General features: G+C 50.3%; 1 protein-coding gene across 2 annotated transcripts in view; it reads left to right on the top strand.

Moving 5' to 3' along the window:
• Positions 1–1,007: 1,007 nt before the first annotated feature.
• Positions 1,008–18,830, top strand: part of ESPN (espin) — a 50,351-nt gene continuing 32,528 nt past the window's right edge. For both annotated transcript variants that reach the window (XM_088147594.1, XM_088147592.1), the window contains exons 1-5: positions 1,008–1,329; positions 3,203–3,396; positions 15,446–15,632; positions 16,267–16,449; positions 17,153–17,284. In XM_088147594.1, the coding sequence (XP_088003720.1) occupies positions 1,048–1,329; positions 3,203–3,396; positions 15,446–15,632; positions 16,267–16,449; positions 17,153–17,284 (978 nt within the window). In that variant the 5' untranslated portion in view covers positions 1,008–1,047. The remainder of the gene's footprint in view (positions 1,330–3,202; positions 3,397–15,445; positions 15,633–16,266; positions 16,450–17,152; positions 17,285–18,830) is intronic.

Genomic DNA, 18,830 nt, shown 5'->3' with positions numbered 1-18,830 from the left:
GTTGCTGAAGTATTTCCGGGGGGTGTCAAGGAAAAGAAAAAACTTGAAATCGGGAGGAATTTCCTGAGCGGGACAAGCAATAAAGGAATGGGACAGCCTCCCACCAGGATGGACGGAGTCTCCGTCATTGACGGGTTTCAAGCCAAGGTTGGACTCGTTGGAGGTTTCTTGGACTGGACAGGGGGGTGGACTAGAGGACCTTTAAAGGCCCTTTCAACCCTTGGGCACTTGGGGACTCTTAAGAGGAGAGTTTGCAGGAGGAGCAGAAATTCTAGCCAGCCCCACTGAGCACAGCTGGGTTTAAGGGACGGTCTCGGTCGCCACCTCGTGGCCTCCCGAACAGATCGCCGCATGGGATCCTCGGCAGGTCAGAAAAATATTCCTTCATCCGAGAGAGAAACGAAAACCGAGGGAAATTTCCGTCGGAATCCCGTGGCGCCCTGCTGGCGATTCAGGGTCCCTCCAACCCGATCGCTCCCCAAGGGCAGAAAATACGGTTCTTTCTGCAAGTTTTGCTCCCGGCAAACCCGACTCCGCCGAATGCGAAAAAGGTCTTTCAGCCTCCCCGTTCAACCTTGTCTCGCATCTCCTGTTGGCCGCCTATCCAAGCATGAAACCAGCCATCCCATTCAGGCTGGCTCAGGCTGGAGGGGCCCCTTTCGATCCCTCCCCTCTCCGACCCCTCGGCGTGGCCCCGATCCCTGCAATGACGACCCTGCGAGGTGGGGCGAGCGAGAGCCTGGCTCCCCGTCCCCCCGACACCAGCCCGCCTCAGCCCAGGTCCAACCCTCCCTCTTCCACTGCCGGAGCTTGGAAGGGCTGTCGGCGCGCGCACTCTGTGCATGCTCAGAGGCTGGGCATCCATGTCCTGAAGGACAGCTCCGGAGCCGCTTGGGGCCACTGGAGAGGGGGGGCGGGCGGGGCGGGGCGGGGAAGCCCCCCCGGCAACGGAGGGGCGGAGCCTTCCGGGGGCGGGGCGAGAGGCCCCCTCCCTCCCCTCCGCCCGCCCAAGCCCCAGCAGAGCCGGCCGGGCGCCAGGCGAGCGCCATGGCCGCGGAGCGCGCCCTGCGAGCCGCCCGCCAGGGAGACCTGGAGGCGCTGCGGGCGCTGGGGCCCCCGGGCGCGCTGCGGGACCCGCTGGGCGCCTCGCCGGCGCACCACGCCGCCCGCGCCGGGAAACTGCGCTGCCTGCGCTACCTGGTGGAGGAAGCCGCGCTGGGCGGCGACGGGCGGGCGCGCAACGGGGCCACGCCGGCCCACGACGCCGCCGCCACCGGCCACCTGGCCTGCCTGCAGTGGCTGCTCGGCCCGGGCGGCTGCCGCGTCCAGGTGAGCCGCGCGCGGGAGCCAGCGGGGCCAGGTCCCTGGCAGATGGGATCTGTGGTCCTTGCCCGAGGGCGGGGGTCGAGCGGGCGGCGGGGACGGGGACGGGGGTCTCTGCGTGCGCTCCCCCCGTCCAAAGTCTGGCCGCGAGGGGCTTCTCCCGGCCGCTGCGCTTGAGGGAGGGGGAGAGCGAGAGCGCCGTGGCTGGCTTCGCACAACGTCCCCGCCCCGAGCAAGTCCCCGCCGAGCCCTTTGCCCGGGCGAAGCCGCCGCGCCCTGGTTCCGATGAGCGGAGCGGGGGGGACCCGGCCGCGTTCCCCCGACCCTCTGACCCGGCAGCCCGGGGCGAAGTCAGCCTCGGCGTTCCCGAGTGGGAAGGGGGTGAAGAGCGGGGCCCGAGCGAAGGCTTCTCCGACATGCAAGCCTAGGCTGAAATATTAGGCTCCTGGAAGGCACCGGGGCCTTGGAGGTCACCTAGTCTAGCCGGCTCGTTGGGCCATTTGTTGCTCGGCCTGTCGCAAAATCCGGCTATTGCTTTAGCGTGGCGCAAACCTGGCTTTTTAGCATGACCGTTCGGGGAAAAGACTTTCTCTGAGCATGTGCAAAGTGGGAGTCGCCTGACCTCAGTCCGCGCACCTGAGGTTGGAAAGATTTTTACCTGGAGCATTTCACTCGTGGGAAGCGGGACAAAAACTGCTTCACGCAGTGTCTAAATCCAGCGATCGTTTCCCTTTCAGCTTTTCAATGTATTTTTGTGCAGCTTCCAGCCTGTTCTTTTCGGCTTACGTAGCCAACTGCTCCCACGTGTCTTTGCCTTCCAAATCGCAAAAAAGAAAAAGAAAGAATGAGCTAAACTTCTTTGAAAGCCATTCCTACTTCTAACAAACTTGGTTTGATTGTTTCCATTCACACAACACTCTACCCTGGATTGAAGTGAGGTTGAGTACTTTGTGGGTGATCTGGTTGGGGGAACCCAGCCAGTATCATTTTGTACGACCCACACCGTTGTGTAATACTGTTTGCTGTGAACACAGGAGTTGCCTCTTGCTAACCTGGGTTTAGCATGTTGTGTGAACGCGACCTTCCAACGGACAGCGCGGCCATAATAAAAAGCCAGAACAATCCCCTGTAACGAGCAGTAAAGGATAAACCTCTAAGTATTGAATGAAAACTTAATTTAAACCAGTTTAGCACAAGCTCCTGAGCTTGCTGAAAAATAAGTGTTTGTTGATAATATGGGAAAGCTACACAGCGTAAGTGATGTTGAGCTCTCCATTTTTCTAGCTGGGTTAGAATTTGTCATTTGTTGTGATTTATTTGCATTTATGCCATCTTTTTTAGGCCCGGCGATGCCTTCAAAATATAGATGCTTCTTGCCGCCACAAGGGGAACTTTTATTAATTTTCCAAATAAATCAGGACCAGGGCTAGGGATTTTCCCAGCCTTTTGGGGGATAAAAATGGCACACGTATTTTTTTCTACCACTGGCTTACAGCCCTCCCTAAAGATCTGGCTTCCAACGACCTAACCGATCAAGGAAAGAAATGAGCTTTCTGCTTTTTCTCAGAAATTTCTGTAAGCTGAGGTTTTCACAGCCCGCTGTTGGAAGGCCAGACCACACCCAGGCAAGGTAGGCCGGTGGTAGTGCAAGGCTTACGTTTGCACGGGGAGCGCCAGCCTCGTCTTTCACGCCTCTGCCTCCAACACATTGTTTGCTTTCCTCCCGAGGCTTCCAGAATTTTAAGGCATTTCCAGGCCCTTTCGGTGCCCGCCTTGGCTGTCTTGGACGTCATGCGCAGATTTTGCTAAATAGCATCCTCTAATGTCGTTTTTTTTGCCCGGAGGACTGACGCGCCCGATTCTGTCCTCCATCCTGCAGGATACAGATAATTCCGGGGCCACGGTCTTGCATCTGGCGGCCCGCTTTGGCCACCACGAACTCATCGACTGGCTCTTACGCTTCGGAGGCAGCGACCCGCTGGCGCCCACGGAGACGGGCGCATTGCCTGTGCATTATGCAGCCACCAAAGGTGATTTCCTTTCCTTGCAACTCATCCTTGGACACTGTCCCAGGTAAGAGACTTCTTCGCAGGGTTGGCGGGTTTTTTTTCTCTGCCCCACTGGCCCCAGAATTGGGGGGGGGTCTCTCCGGCGGTAGCCACAGCAGCGTGAAAGTGGATGACCGCATGTACACCTCCCTTTGAATGGTATCATTTGAGGGGGGAGAAGGTGTAGCTCAATTTACATTAAATGAAAATAAAATAAGATTTAGCAGACGCCCCCCCCCAAACAAAAACACTGATCCACTTTGATTCTCAGACAATCCAGCCATGTTAGCTGCTCTGTATTTTTTTTTTTTTCAATCGAATGTTTCTTACAGGAAGACAGGGGTCTCCATGGGGTGTGGATACTGTATGTGTTAAAGAGGTAAAGATGGGTCAATCAAAGCCCCCCTCCTTTTTTTATGCCCACCGCTCTGTCCTTCGAAGGAACAGCTCAGCCACACTCTTTCCTCTCTGCTGGAGATGGCAGTTTGGGCCCTTAAGGGGAAAAAGGGGTGCGTCCTTGATTTTCTTTTTTTTTTTAAATAATACTTTTATTAAAGTTTATATATATAAAAACGGATACAAAACTAAAAGACAAACAAAAAGGAGAAAAGAAAGAAAAGAAAGAAAGAAAGAAAGAAAGAAAGAAAGAAAGAAAGAAAGAAAGAAAGAGGGAGGGAGGGAGGGAGGGAGGGAGGGAGGAAGGAAGGAAGGAAGGAAGGAAGGGAGGAAGAAGGGAGGAAGAAGGGAGGAAGGAAGGAAGGAGGGAGGAAGGGGGAAGGAGGGAGGGAGGGAGGGAGGGAGGGAAGGAAGGAAGGAAGGAAGGAAGGAAGGAAGGAAGGAAGGAAGGAAGGAAGGAAGGAAGGAAGGAAGGAAGGAAAGATGATTTTCCCCTCCCTCCAAACAAGTATATGCATTCACAGTAACTTCACACCTTCTCTTCATCCCCTTTCTCATCCCTAAACAACAACCAAATCCTGAAAAATATTCAACCACCCATCTGATCAGCAAAAATATTAACTGTATATTTTAAGCTTAAACAAATAGGTCCGTTTTGCATTGTAACTTCCCATTTTTTTTAAGGGAAAACCTAAAAACTCTCTCCGCTTAAGCGTACAAAAGACCAACCATAATAACATGCATATTTCAAACTAAGCCACAGAAAACCCCCGATGTTCGAATCAGCAGCTGCCCCCCCCCAAATCTCGGAGTTGCAGGGACCGACAAGGGCCAGTGACCCCCGTGTCGTCGATGTGATGAGCTCACCCCCCCAATGGCATTTTGTATCATTGCCGGGGGTTCTTCCGAACCCACCAGGCTTCTTCTAGGGCAGTGTTGTCCAAACTTGGCCACTTTAAGATGAGTGGACTTCAACTCCCAGAATTCCCCAGCCAGCTGGCTGGGGAATTCTGGGAGTTGAAGTCCACTCATCTTAAAGTGGCCAAGTTTGGACAACACTGCCCTAGGGCTTCAAGCTTTCTGAAGCATGAAAATGGACTTTAAAATAAGGTATGGCGGGGGAAAGGGGGATCAGGGAATTCTCCTTGTTCCGATGTGGAAACTGAGGATTAAGCGGGTGCATTATTGGCCCTCGGATCTTACAACTTGCAGGATTCGGATAGTCGGCGGAGAAGATCAATCTATTATAGTGAATTACAGTCTCTTTTTTTTGCCCTAAAGCCACGTCCACTCCGGAAACCATGGCTCACAGTACTGATTTCTTGAAAAGGTTAAAAATATCCATTTGAAATATGCCAGTTGGTTGTGTCTTCCTCTTTAGAAAAGTGGTTTAGCGCACTCTGACAAAGGCTAGGGTTTGGGTTTGGGTTTTTATCCCAAACTGTGGTTTAGAGCGTAGCTTTCTGCTTGGAGTAAGCCATGGTGGTTGGTTGAAGAAAGCACGATCGAGACAAAGTGGCTGAGGGAGAAGAAGATGCTGTTCTGCTTCGCATTTTCTAGATCCGTGTTTCTCACCCTTGGTGGCTTGGGGAGGGGTGGACTTCGGCTCCCAGAATGCCCAGCCAGCATGCATTCTGGGAGTTGAAGTCCACACATCTCAAAGCACGCTGGCTGGGGCATTCTGGGAGTTGAAGTCCACCCCTCTTAAAGCTGGGCAAAGAGTGTTATGCCTACCAGGGTGTCCTTGCACAGAATGTCCTGCTTCTGCCGGGGCCCGGAGAAGAGGGCTGGCCCGGCGCTGGAATCGGGTCTCATTTGTTCAGCCCTGCGGCTTGTCGGCTTTTCTCCTCCCGTGACAGCTTTATCGTGGGGGGAGTCAAAGCGAGCTTTAAAGCCCTTTATAGCCCCGGCGCGGAGCATTTGCACATGCGGCTGTGCAAAAGGCCGATAACACGGCAGCCTTTGTCTCTGCCGGAGGTTATATAAATGGATTACGCTCGGGGCGGGGGGGGGGTAGATTATGCGGCTGAGCAGAATGGCAAAGCTTTTCATGGGCAGGGAATGGGGGGGGAAGGAAGGGGCGGGAGGGCGGGCTGGGGGCCGTTGTCCTGGTGGGGCGGGCGTGTGTACATTGGCCTGTGGCCACGTTTGAAGGACGCGTAAGCAGCCTAGCGCTTAGCCATCATGCATGTGCCTTGAGAAACTCAGATTTAAAGAGCCTGTATGCTAACCTGTAGGCGAGGATGTTGAGTGCCTCTCTGTGTGAGTTCCTTCCTTCCTTCCTTCCTTCCTTCCTTCCTTCCTTCCTTCCTTCCTTCCTTCCTTCCTTCCTTCCTTCCTTCCTTCCTTCCTTCCTCCCTCCCTCCCTCCCTCCCTCCCTCCTTCCTTCCTTCCTTCCTTCCTTCCTTCCTTCCTTCCTTCCTTCCCTTCTCTTTCTCCTTCGTTCCTCCCTCTCCCTCCCTCTCTCCACCCTCTTTCCATATCCTTCCTTCCTTCTTCTCTTTCTCCTTCCTTCCTTCCTTCCTTCCTTCCTTCTTTCCTTCCTTCCTTCGTTCCTTCCTTCCTTCCTTCCTTCCTTCCTTCCTTCCTCCCTCCCTCCCTCCCTCCTTCCTTCCTTCCTTCTTCCTTCCCTCCTTCCTTCCTTCCTTCCTTCCCTTCTCTTTCTCCTTCGTTCCTCCCTCTCCCTCCCTCTCTCCACCCTCTTTCCATATCCTTCCTTCCTTCCTTCCTTCCTTCCTTCCTTCCTTCCTTCCTTCCTTTCTTCCTTCCTTCCTTCCTTCCTCCTTCCTCCCTCCCTCCCTCCCTCCTTCCTTCCTTCCTTCCTTCCTTCCTTCCTTCCTTCCTTCCTTCCTTCCTTCCTTCCTTCCTTCCTTCCTTCTTCTCTTTCCTTCCTTCCTTCCTTCCTTCCTTCTCCCTCCCTCTCTCCTTTCTTTAATTCCTTCCTTCCTTCCTTCCTTCCTTCCTTCTTCTCTTTCTCCTTTCTTCCTTCCCTCCCTCCCTCTTTCCACCCTCTTTCCATATCCTTCCTTCCTTCTTCTCTTTCTCCTTCCTTCCTTCCTTCCTTCCTTCCTTCTTTCCTTCCTTCCTTCCTTCCTTCCTTCCTTCCTTCCTTCCTTCCTTCCTTCCTTCCTTCCTTCCTTCCTTCCGTTATACTGGGCCTCAGGTGGGATTGGATGACCAAGTCGCTTCTGAACTGATCAAATTAACTGTCTCAGAGGAGGCTGCCTGTTGAATCTCTGCCTGAGCCCCCGGTCTGTTACAATTCCTTTTCAAACTGCCTCAGAGACCTGTTCAGAGATGCAGAGAGTCCTCTCTTCATTTTGGCAGGAGGACGTAAATAGAAAAACATCTGTGGAAAGAGGAAAAGCAGGGGCCTTAGAGCATTCAGAAAACCCTGCTAATACTGGAAGGGGGGGGTTAATACGTGTGGGCCGGTCAACGGCTTTTCGGCCCCTGGAGTACCTTGATACCACCCCCCTGTGGAGCAGGCCACGGAGAGACTGTATTTCAGGCTGCCAAAAATCCCGAGAAGGAGGTCATAGAATCCTTGCTGGGGAGGGTCTCGGAGGTCATCTAGTCCAACCCTCCCCAATTCGGGGCAGGATCCTCCAAACCGTTTCAGGCCAGGGTCTCTCCAGCCTCTGTCGGAAGAGCTCCAGCAAAGGAGTGCATTTCCGCCGGCTGGCAGCTCTTACCCCAGGGTTTCTCAACCTTGGCAACTTGAAGACGGGTGGACTTCAACTTCCCACGGCTGGCTGGGGAATTCTGGGAGTTGAAGTCCACCCGTCTTCAAGTTGCCAAGGTTGAGAAACCCTGTCTTACCCTCAGAAGATTCCTCCTGCTATCAAACTGAATCTACTTCTGGAGTGACACAGAACCCTTTTGAATTTTCCCTTATGCTGTTTTCTCCATCTTCCCTTTTCCTTATCTTAGTTAGTATCCGTTTTTAATCCTTTTTAAAATCTTTAATCAACATATATATGTATATAAAAAAGAATTATAGGCGGGCAACCGCAGCATGCTCTCCACGGCGGAGCATTTCTTCACCACCTTTTGCGAGACGTCTGAAAAGCCACTTTGAGCCGGATTCTGGGCAGGAACCCCATTTAAAGCCGGATGGAAGGACGGGGAGGACCTGAGAGGTCATCTAGCCCAACCCTGTCCCCAGGGCAAGGAACACCACCCCAGCCTTTCCAACCGATGACCGTCCAGCCTCAGTCAGAATACTTTGCTTAGAATTACCCTCCGGCCCACGAGCCAATGTAAAACCGCTCCTGGCCGTGAAAAGAGGTCAGCTGGGCGCCGTGGATCCATACGGGACAGATTAGAAGGTTTTTAATCTCATTTTCCGTGGCGAGCGAGGGTGATCCAGCCACAAATCGCCTCCAGAGCGAAGAGGGCTTGGAGGGGTAATTAAAAACCTGCCCGGGGATGCAGTTCCCACCAACCTGCTTAAAACTGGGGAGGGGGTTCAGCCTTTACAATGTGGAAGCCACAGTTTGCATCAGACCAATATTTAGTATCTAAAAGAGGCATCTGTTTGTCTGCTTGATTTTGAGGACAATTGTCCTGGTTTTAGCTCCTGCGGGCATTTCTTTGTGGATAGGCAGGATGCCAAGTCCCTAAACCAGTGTTTCTCCACCTTGGCAACGGTCAGGTGGGTGGACTTCCCCAGGGCTGGCTGGGGAATTCTGGGAGTTGAAATCCACCCACCTGACCGTTGCCAAGGTGGAGAAACACTGCCCTAAATAATTTTCTGGAAAAGTTTCATCCTTCGCTCATTGCTACAGCAAAAGGGGAAATGCAGAAGAGGAGAAAATGGGAATTGCAAAATTTACTTCGGCCAAGTCTGATGTTCATGTTATGAATCCCTTGGGATTGTCCAAAAAACCCCCCTGCAGAGGCTTCTCCTTTCCAGTCCTCGCCATCTTCCTCGCCGGAGAGCTGAGTGGGTAAGGAATTAACCCATTGATGCAACAGAGATTTTGATTTATTGTGAGATTTCGAAGGACGTAAGGAGGAAGCAGCGTTCTCTCTTTCGGCCAAAACAGCCCTGTCTTTTACGGCTCTCTCCCGCTTGGCATAGAGACCGGAGGATTATGCCCGGGCCAGCCCAATGCCATGCAAAGCCCGGCAGGAATCTGTAAGACCTTGATAGGATTAAGTGACTTTCGTTGCACGCAATTCTGCAGCGGTGAAAACTCCCTGGATTTTAATGCCCCAGGTCTAGGACAGCGATAAAGGGGTTTGTTTGCTTACCCTGCATTCGGGCGGCTGTATAAATCGAGGCAATCAATAAATGAGGATCGTGCAACAAACCGAATAAACAAATAAATGAGGGTTGTGCAACGGACGCACCACGCCTGGGTGACATCGCGTGGCGGCCATGTCACTGGCATCGGTGGCGGTGACCTTGGGAGGGACGGACGCGCCCTGCGAAAGCTTTTATCCAGCAAGCCTTTTAATGCTGGAAAATGAATTGCACGCAATTCATATCTTTACGAAGGAGGTTATTTTTTTATGCCCTCTTGGTTTTAATGCCTTTGATTGTTGCGAGCCGCCCAGAGTCACGGGGTCAGGCGGCCTACAACTTTAAATAATAATAATAATAATAATAATAATAATAATAATAATAATAATAATAATAGATTTTTTTATTTATTTTCGGGTGCCTTCGAGTCGCTTTTTGATTTCTGCCTGGACTAGTCCCTGCAGTTTTCTTGGCAACGTCTTTTGGAAGTCACTGACCGCTGGCTGCTTCCTCATTGTTGGATTACTTCCCTGATATTCTGCCACCGGGAGAACTTCCAGTTTGCTGGCAGTTTGGGAACAATCCTGTTGCGCTGCTGAATAATAAGAGTAATCATTTTTATGGGTAGTCTACAATTAGATTCATAGTCAAAGACTGGTGAAAAATTAATAATTCAAGTCCTAATTTATTTCTCCTCCTCCTCCGCTTCCTCTTCTTCCCTTCCTCATCCTCTTTCTTCTTCTTCTCTTCTTCCTCCTCTTTCTTCCTTTCCTCTTCCTCTTCTTCTTCCCCTCTTCATCCTCTTTCTTCTTCTCTTCTCTTTCCTCTTCCTCTTCTTCTTCCCCTCTTCATCCTCTTCTTTTCTCTTTCTTCTTCCTCTTATTCTTCCCTTCCTCATCCTCATCCTCTTTTTTCTTCTTCTCTTCTTCCTCCTCTTTCTTTCTTTCCTCTTCTTCCCTTCCTCCTCCTCTTTCTTCTTCTTCCTCCTCCTCTTCCTCTTCTTCTGCCTCTTCCTCTTCTTCTCCCCCCCCCCAGATTGGCTTGATACTGAATTTTGATTATATTTTAAAATTCAGGAGGGGATCAGCATCCAAGCAGAGCTTCAGATGTTCCTGGTTTTAAGCGTTTTTTCAGCGCAGCCATGGATTCTTCTTGCCCCGCATTCCTTGCCTGGCTGTTTGCTGCTTTGTGTTGGCATCTCCCTGCCCTCCTTAAAAATCCGCCGTCGGGTAGCCTCTTATCGACGGCCTAAGCTTTGAATAAAAGGCTGCAGGTTTGAATTTCTGATGGTCTTCCGATTTTTTGCTGCCACAGACGAACAAGGCTTCGCTCCTACAATGTTTGCCCTTCTTAGTTAAGAAACAACATGAATTATTTACAGCTAGGCGAGAACAATCTGTTCGCCGTACCTCCTGCCGATAGCTTGATCCTAGTCTCGGTTACTGGCTTTTGCAACTGGATCCCCGAGGCTGCAAACAAACATGGACAATGGTTTATACGGGGAGGGTTTGGCGAACTCGGTCGTGCAGTTTCTTTAACTTATTTATTTGTTCTATCAATTTATAGCGCTGCCGTCTCTCCTTCCCCACCTAAAAGAGGCGTTATTTTCAAAGGTTACGGAAGATGATTCAGTAGACTGTCAGAAGGCCCCTAGTTGATGGTTAGGGCTTGGATGGGAGACCACTAGGAAATCTCCTGCGGGTAGGCTTGATTAGGAAGCTCAGAAGAAAACCTTGGGAAAAGAAAATGGTTGATTCAGTAGACTGTTGCAAGGAGTGGGTTTAGCTTGTCCCTTACTTGATGGCTAGGATTGGATGGGGGACCACCAGGAAATCTCTGGTGTGTAGGCTTAATTAGGAATTTAAGAAGAAAATCTTGGGAAAAGAAAACGGCATAGTTCAGTAGACAGCTGGAAGGAGTGTATTTAGCTTGTCCCCTAGTTCAGTGTTGTCCAAACTTGGCCACTTTAAGATGAGTGGACTTCAATTCCCAGAATTCCCCAGCCAGCCATGCTGGCTGGGGAATTCTGGGAGTTGAAGTCCACTCATCTTAAAGTGGCCAAGTTTGGACAACACTGCCCTAGTTGATGGTTAGGACTTGGATGGGAGACCACTAGGAAATCTCCAGGGTTGCTGGCTGGGGAATTCTGGGAGTTGAAGTCCACGCATCTTAAAGCTGCCGAGGTTGAGAAACACTGGACTAGTCCAACCTCCAGCTTGGTGAAGCGTCCACTAGAGCGTCTTTGAGAGGTGACCCTCCAGCCTCCTTCTGAGGCCAAACTCCGCTGGCTGGGACCTCGTATAACCCAGAAGCTCCTCCTGAACACAAATCAAGGTTTGCTAAGGCTGGAGGGGGGGCCATCTTGAAGCCCACACCAGGTTGCTGTGGGACGTCCCTCCTTGCTGGGAGAAAGGAAGCACCTGCCTTCTTGGAGAGAAGCAGGGCAGGCCCCTCCAAAGAGAGGCGTTTCTCCATGGGTGAAATGGGTTATCCTGTAGTCTGTTTCGAGGATGACAGAACAGATGTTCTGCTTGTGTCAGAGTCTGCACACTCACTCCCAAAGTTCAATAAATCCCCTGGAGTCCAAATAGTTCCATCAAAGATTTCTTTATTCAGGAGAAGCGTACAGCATCATAGTTTGTTGAGTCTAATTCTACAAAGCAAACCCTTGTCCTTTTAAGCCCAAATTCCCCCCCTTCTAGCTTTTCTTTCCCGCTTGAAACTCTTCGCGCCTTGCCCCGGTTCTCACACCTCTTGGCTTTGATTGCTTGTTTCAAGATAAAGATAACAGCACCTGGCCTCCTCTCCCCCCTTTTTATGGCAGGTCAAGCAAGCGGTTTAAAATAACATTCCCACCATTCCACTATTCACACATTGATATATACTTAGCAATAAAAGTAAAAGCAATAAAAAAACAATTGAAGGTTCTGGCTTGCGTAGATTCTGACAGCTTGCCTGCTTGAAAAGTCCTCAGCGATGCATTAAATTAAAAAAATAGGAAATAGCCTGCATTATCTCGGGTGAGGGGCTGGATTGGATGACCTCTGAGGATCCCTTTCAACTGGTCCGTTCTCGGATTCGATGCTTTAGTCTGGATTCCTGCGTCGGGCAGGGGGTTGGGCTAGATGTCCTTCGAGGTCCCTTCCACGCCTGGCGTGTGATCCTATGCTTTAATGGGGTTCTGCCCTGGGCTGGGGAGTTGGACTAGATGACCCCCATGGTCCCTTCCGACGCTGGGCTTCCTTTCTGCAGACCCAACGCATTCTGCCTGGCCTTCTGGCTGCAGCGCATCCTTCGCTTCAGCTTTCTTGGCCAGAACCCACAAGTCCTGCCGGGGGGGCAGGATGGGGGGGCGCACCGGGCAGGGCAGGTGTCCCATTGTCCCTGCCTGTTTTTTATCACTGTCCCCTTCGGCGCCTCCATCCTCTCGCTCCGTCCCCCGTGCGGCTATCTGCAGCCGGGCACAATGGAGGCCGCCTCCGGAGAGCTGATTTACGGCGCTGCCCCCTTTGCCAAGCGATGCCCGGCTGTCAAGCTGGGGGGGGCATCTGGTGAATTGCACAGGGAGCCCTTATCACCGCCTCTGCAGCTGTCCATTGGAGCTGGCAGCGTTCAGATCCGGGCTGCTATCCTGCCGAGGGCCCCTAGGGGGCAGCAGCGGCTGGCATTTTTTCCCACGCCTTCCCACCCCCTAGTGGCCCTCGGCAGGATAGCAGCCCCAGGCGGGCAATTCTTACTGGGGAACTGACTTGCAAACTGGCTCGTTCCCACGTTTCCATCGAAAGCCACCTTGAATTGCTGTTTGTTTGTTTGTTTGTTTTAAGTTAAAATGCAGAGATGAATTGTGGGGAGGGGGGGAGTCACTCTTCTGAGAGCAGGCCGTTGTTTGGGATTTAAAATTCAGCCACCAAACCTGGTCTGCACCAGAGCTCCAAAATGGGCCTCCCATCCCAGCTTACCTTTCCGGCACCACCTTTTGGAATTATTTTTATTTCTAAGGATTTCCACCGGACATAGACAAGGAAGATGCATTGGGTAGATTTTGCAGCAGGTCAGCCTCCCCCCCTCTTTTTTTTTCCAATTCAAAGAATCTGAAACCAACATTTGCTGGATTCACACACAACCAGGCCCTTGGATTTGATGTTTTGGTCCTAGAACGTTTGAAAGGGGGGCATTAGAGGTCATCTAGTTCAATCTCAAAGGATGACTTCCAGCCTCCCTTGAACTTCCTCCAAGGCAAGGAGGACCCACCACTTCCTACCACTTGGACGCTCTTCCTAATGTCCAGCTAAAATCTCCTTCCTTGTAATTTCATAGAATGGAAGAGCCCTCCTCCTCCTCCTCTTCCTCCTCCATCTTCTCCTTCTCCTTCTCCTGCTCCTCCTCCATCTTCTCCTTCTCTTCCTCCTCCATCTTCTCCTTCTCCTCTTCCTCTTCCTCTTCCTCTTCCATCTTCTCGTCCTCTTTCTGCTTCTCCTCCTCATCCTTCTCCTCCTTGAGATCATCTAGACCAGGGTTCCTCAACTTTGGTGACTTTAAGACAGGTGGACGTCAACTTCCAGAATTCCCCTTGCTGGCTGGGGAATTCTGGGAATTGGTCCACCCATCTTCAAGTTGCCAGGGTTGAGGAACCCTGATCTAGACCAACCCGTGCCCTGTGCAGGCATTGGAGTTATAATGCTGAATCACCGAACATGAGGGTTTGGAGGAAACTCTAATCCAGTCTTTTCAACCTTGGCCACTTTAAGCAATGCAATGATATCTAATGAAGGAACTATGATCTCTCTCATGGCTGTTAAGATAATTGCAGTTAATTGAATTTCAGAGGGGGGAGTTGGGGAAGGAGCGCTTGTACTGGTTATGACGTGGCACAGTTGTTCTTCTAGGAAAATGGACGTGTGTGTGTTGGAGAGAAGAAAAAAGACCCACATTTGGGGCTTGTTGGAAATAGGAAAGAGAGTTGGGTTGCAAAGAATTGGCCATCTCCAAGAGACGCCGATCAATTATTGAAAAGCCCGACCTCTGTTTTTCTTGCTTTGCCGTTTTGAAATATTAAACAGGTTTTTAACTGGGCCTTTCCAACACGGAGATGAGAAGGCCCTGGATTTTCAGTGTCAAAAACTTTCTAGCGAGATTAAGGCAGGGAAATTCTCTGCTAAACACAAGATCCATTTTGCTGAGAATGGTTCAGCATTATGACGTTTGCCTTCCTGGGCCGCTCCCTCCATAAAAGCAATAGCATTAAAAATGATCTATGTTTTTTCAAAACTCGCTTCGCATTTTTACAGAGATGTCGGCCGCAGGTCCTCAAGTCAATCCTTTATTGCAGCGACCCAGATTAAATCAAACTGACTACATAAAACCTAGAGAATACAGCTACAAAGCAGACCAGAGAATATAAAATAAAGCACGCAAGATTTCAAAATGTACAAAAACTTGCCCGGTTTTGCTCTCCGCAATCGGCAAGTTTTACAAGCTGCGAGAACCAGCTTTGCAACGGTGAGCAAGGCCTTGGGGCCCTTTTTGGTGTTAATTAATAAATATTTATTTGCTTTCGTGCCTTTTAATACAAAGCAGGCAAGAAACGCCCAACGTTTGAATGTGCACCTGGGATCTTATATCGTACGGTGACGATATTTTCTTGGAAAAAATGAAGGACAAACTGAAAAATCTGAAAGAGGTTCATCAAGATAAGAAAAAAATAAGTGTTTAAGTTTATAACGTTGCTTTACAAAGGAAAACCCAAGAGCAAAACCAAGAAAAAACGTTACAAAATGCATATGTGCATAAAAATATTTAAAATCAAACAGGATAAGTACGTGTATTTTAAAAAGACAATTCAATACCCCTATTTTTCACGTGAATGTGAAACGGTGCATTTGTATGGGAAAAGTTAAATGCCCCAAATGTAGGACAAAAGTGAGTTTTTGAAAAATAAATAAATCTAAAGGACAGCTTTCTGAAAGAAAGGATTATGGTCCCTGGACAAGTTATTGGTGCAAGTTTTTCAGTAACTTCGATGACACACCGCAGACATCGTAATTAATTGGCAGCAACGGAAAGCTATTACAAAAATAATATGGAACATATTTCTCTGCAAAAATGCACTGGTGATCTGCCAAACTTGATGGTTTTTCCCCCCCAAATCCACCCATAAACCTTGCTGCTCCCCCAGTGGGATTTTTGCACCCTCAAAGCTTCTGTGCATGCAAGCGGAGGAGGAGGAACTTCTTCTTCTTCCTCCTCCTCCTCCTTCTCCTCTTCTTCCTCCTCCTCCTCCTCTTCCTCCTTGAAACCCCAGTGGGAAAAATTGCCAAAATTCTCAATTCTCCGTGATCGTAATAAAGATCGGATTGATTGACTCAATCGCTTTAAAAAAGAGGAACTCAGTGCTTACATCTTTGAAAATCTCTGTTTCTTCTTCCAGTTCTGTCAACGCCCAGACCAAGAATGGAGCAACTCCTCTATACTTAGCCTGCCAAGAGGGCCACTTGGAAATTGTTCAGTATTTGGTCAAAGATTGTGGGGCAGACCCTCACCTACGCGCCAACGACGGAATGACGCCTCTCCACGCCGCGGCTCAGATGGGGCACAACACCATCATTGTCTGGCTGGTGAGCATGGGGGACATTGGTGGGGCCAGGAGTCAAACAAGACAGCTTTACTTGCCATAATTCACACACACACACACACACACACACACACACACAGAGTACACACACAAGAGCCATTACACTGGGCACAGCTGCCAACAATGAGCAATAAATCTTGACTTTCCCCAAATTCCCTGCATTCAGTGACTACCTAACATAGCCGTCATGGCAGGGAGATGTGATGCCAGCTCAAGAGTTTTAATCCCAATTTTTTCCTGCTGACTTTTCGAGTTAATGGCCATTTGGCTACAAAAGTTAATTGCATTAATTGCCCCTGTTTGGGCTTGGTGCAATAATGCTATCATAAGCTTTTGCACCCCTGGCACTGAATGCCTAGGCCAGTGTTTCTCACCTTGGCAACTTTAAGATGAGGGGGACTTCAAGTCCCAGAATTCCCCAGCCAGCCATGGAATTCTGGGAGTTGGAAGGAAGGCCTGGAAGGTTGCAGCGCGAGAAACTGCCCAGCCCAGAATACAAAGGATGGACGATGCCAGCAGGATATAAATATTTGGAATTATTGCCTTTAGCAGGCTTCTCTCCAGATGGGTAAGGCCCCCCCCGCAACTCTGCTCATTTTTCTCCCTCTCGCTTCTAGATGAGCTTCACCGACATCAGCCTCTTGGAGCAGGACAAGGACGGGGCGACTCCCATGCATTTCGCTGCCAGTCGGGGCCACGCCAAAGTCCTGAGTTGGCTGCTCTTACACGGAGGGGAGATTGTGGTGGACAAGTGGGGGGGCACCCCCTTGCACGACGCGGCAGAGAACGGGGAGCTGGAGGTGAGCCTGCAGGCGGGGCGGCCGCTTGCAAAAGATCACCTCTTGGTGATGTTTCCCCCCAAGGAAGGATCGGAATGAGGTGGGGGCGCAGTGGGGCAGGAGGTGCTGGGTTCGGTTTGGCTCAGCTGATGTGGCCCTTGCAAGTTGCTCTTTCTCTGCTGATGAGGAGAAAACCCCACCGGTTAAACCCTAAATCTGGGTTAAGCATAGGCAGGCGCTGCGTCCCCCTCACCCGAATCCAGCTCTTTATTCGGGACTCCCGTGGCTCAGCCCTCGCAGTGTGCAGAGTGGACCCGGCCTTATTTTAAGGGTGTCCAGCGCCTTGGGTGAAATGCCAGCAGCCCTAGACAACCAACCCCAATACCTCGATGTGGAAACGCTTCGACCTTTTCTTTTATCAGCTGCCGGAATGGTTGGGGTTAGTCGTAGAAACCCAGAAAATGGGTTAGTTCGGGGAGGCCTTTGGGCAGATCCACTGGAATGGATCAATGTCCGCCCAGAAACCTAGGGGAGTGCCCCTTGGTGAGTTGTGGGGCTCCCAGTCATAGGATGCTAGAACGGGAAGGTCGGAAGGGGCCACCGAGGTCATCTAGCCCAACCCCCACCCGGTGCAGGAATCCAAATGGGAGGGTCAGAAGGGCCCACCAAGGTCCTCTAGTCCAGCCCCAGCTTTGGGCTCACCCGTGTCCTCTTCTCCCCTCAGTGCTGTCAGATCCTCGTGGTCAACGGCGTCGACCTGAGCCTCCGGGACCAGGACGGCTACACCGCGGCTGACCTGGCCGACTACAACGGCCACCAGCAGTGCACCAAGTACCTGCGGATGGTGGAGAACATGGTGCAGATCCACGGCGGGGAAAGCGGGTGGGGCTCGCCCACGGGGGGAGGAACAGGGCTGGGATGAGCGCCGATGAGCGTATTGGGCATCGGGAGGGGTTCAAGTTGCTTCCGGTTTATTCCTCATCCAGCACGGTGATTTGAGCTAGTCCTGGGCCGAAAAACACGGGGTCTTTCCCCAGATCTGGACAACCCAGAGATATAACCCTTCTTGCCCTTTCTGGAGGACCAAGTCCAGTTTGGGCCTCTCCCGCATGTCTAGACGATTGATTGATTGATGGAATAATTGATCCTGTGCCATCCAATCCGTGTCCGCTCTTAGCAACCGTGTAGACAGACGAATCCATAGGCTAATGGTCTCTTCTAATTTAACTGGGTGGGGGTTTTTTTTTCCTCCAGAGAAAAGAATAGGCAGAAATGGGGTCCTGATGGGAAGAAGAACTGACGCTAAAGAGAACGAAGGGTGGTTTTTTCCCAGGGAGCCATAATCCACCCACACACTGAGCAGGAAGGATCGAAAAGGGGCGAGGGAACACACAGGACGCTGTTAATTAACATTGCATGGGATCTTGGTGAAATGACAATAAATAACAAATAAATAAATAGTAATAACAAAGACCTGCAAATAGAAGTAGAACGACTGGGGTAAAAGAAAGCAAAGATAGTCCCAGTAGTTATAGGCGCCCTGGGTGCAGTCCCAAAACATCTGGAGCACCCCTTGAAGACCGTCGACAGTGACAAAATCGCCATCAGTCCATTGCTTTACTTGGAACAGCTGCCATCTTGCGACGATCCCTTTAATATTATTAAACAAGATCTGCCCATCCCGGGTCCTTGAGAAGGACTCGATCGGTGGACAAAGGGCCAAATCCAGTCTAAATATCTGGCTGACGGTGCGACCCACCATCATAATAATATTAATAATAATAATATCCTCCCCAAGCCCCCCCCAGGGGATGCGAGCACAAGAAGCAGTGAGAGTGTGTTCGTATGCACGTGTGTGTCGCTTGACACTCTGTTCTTCCCCCAAAACTGTTTGCAGAGGGCTGTGTTGTGCAACAGTACGTGGGTTGCCCTGGAACGTCACACACGCATGCAAAGTGGCGTTTGGCCACCCCCTTGTTAACACGGCTGTCATCTTACGGTTAGGTAACGTTTCGTACGTGTACATTGATATATGCACCTCTGTACACAGTACATATACATCAATATGTGTGTGTTTATATACATATAATATAAATAGCATATGCATATATATATATATATATATATATATATATATATATATATATGTAGCATATTTATATAGAGAGAGCTTATATATATATAAGCTATTTATATTACTGCATTTATATTTATATATATGCTATTTATATTACTGCATTATTTTTTCTCTTTTGGGTGTTTTATTTTGTTTTTTCTTTCTTTTGTTTTTTCTTTCTTTTCTGTTTTATTGGATTGATATCTGCCTGCCTGCCTGCCTGCCTCCCTCTTCCTTCCTTCCTTCCTTCCTTCCTTCCTTCCTTCCTTCCTTCCTTCCTTCCTTC

Source organism: Python bivittatus, unplaced genomic scaffold (genome assembly GCF_059951505.1).
Source record: "Python bivittatus isolate LINGU-HERP-01145 unplaced genomic scaffold, Pbiv_v1 ctg000510_np1212, whole genome shotgun sequence".
In the NCBI taxonomy this organism is placed as follows: Eukaryota; Metazoa; Chordata; class Lepidosauria; order Squamata; family Pythonidae; genus Python; species Python bivittatus.
The sequence above is the reverse complement of the archived record's forward strand: the minus strand, read 5'-3'. Positions and strand labels throughout refer to the sequence as shown.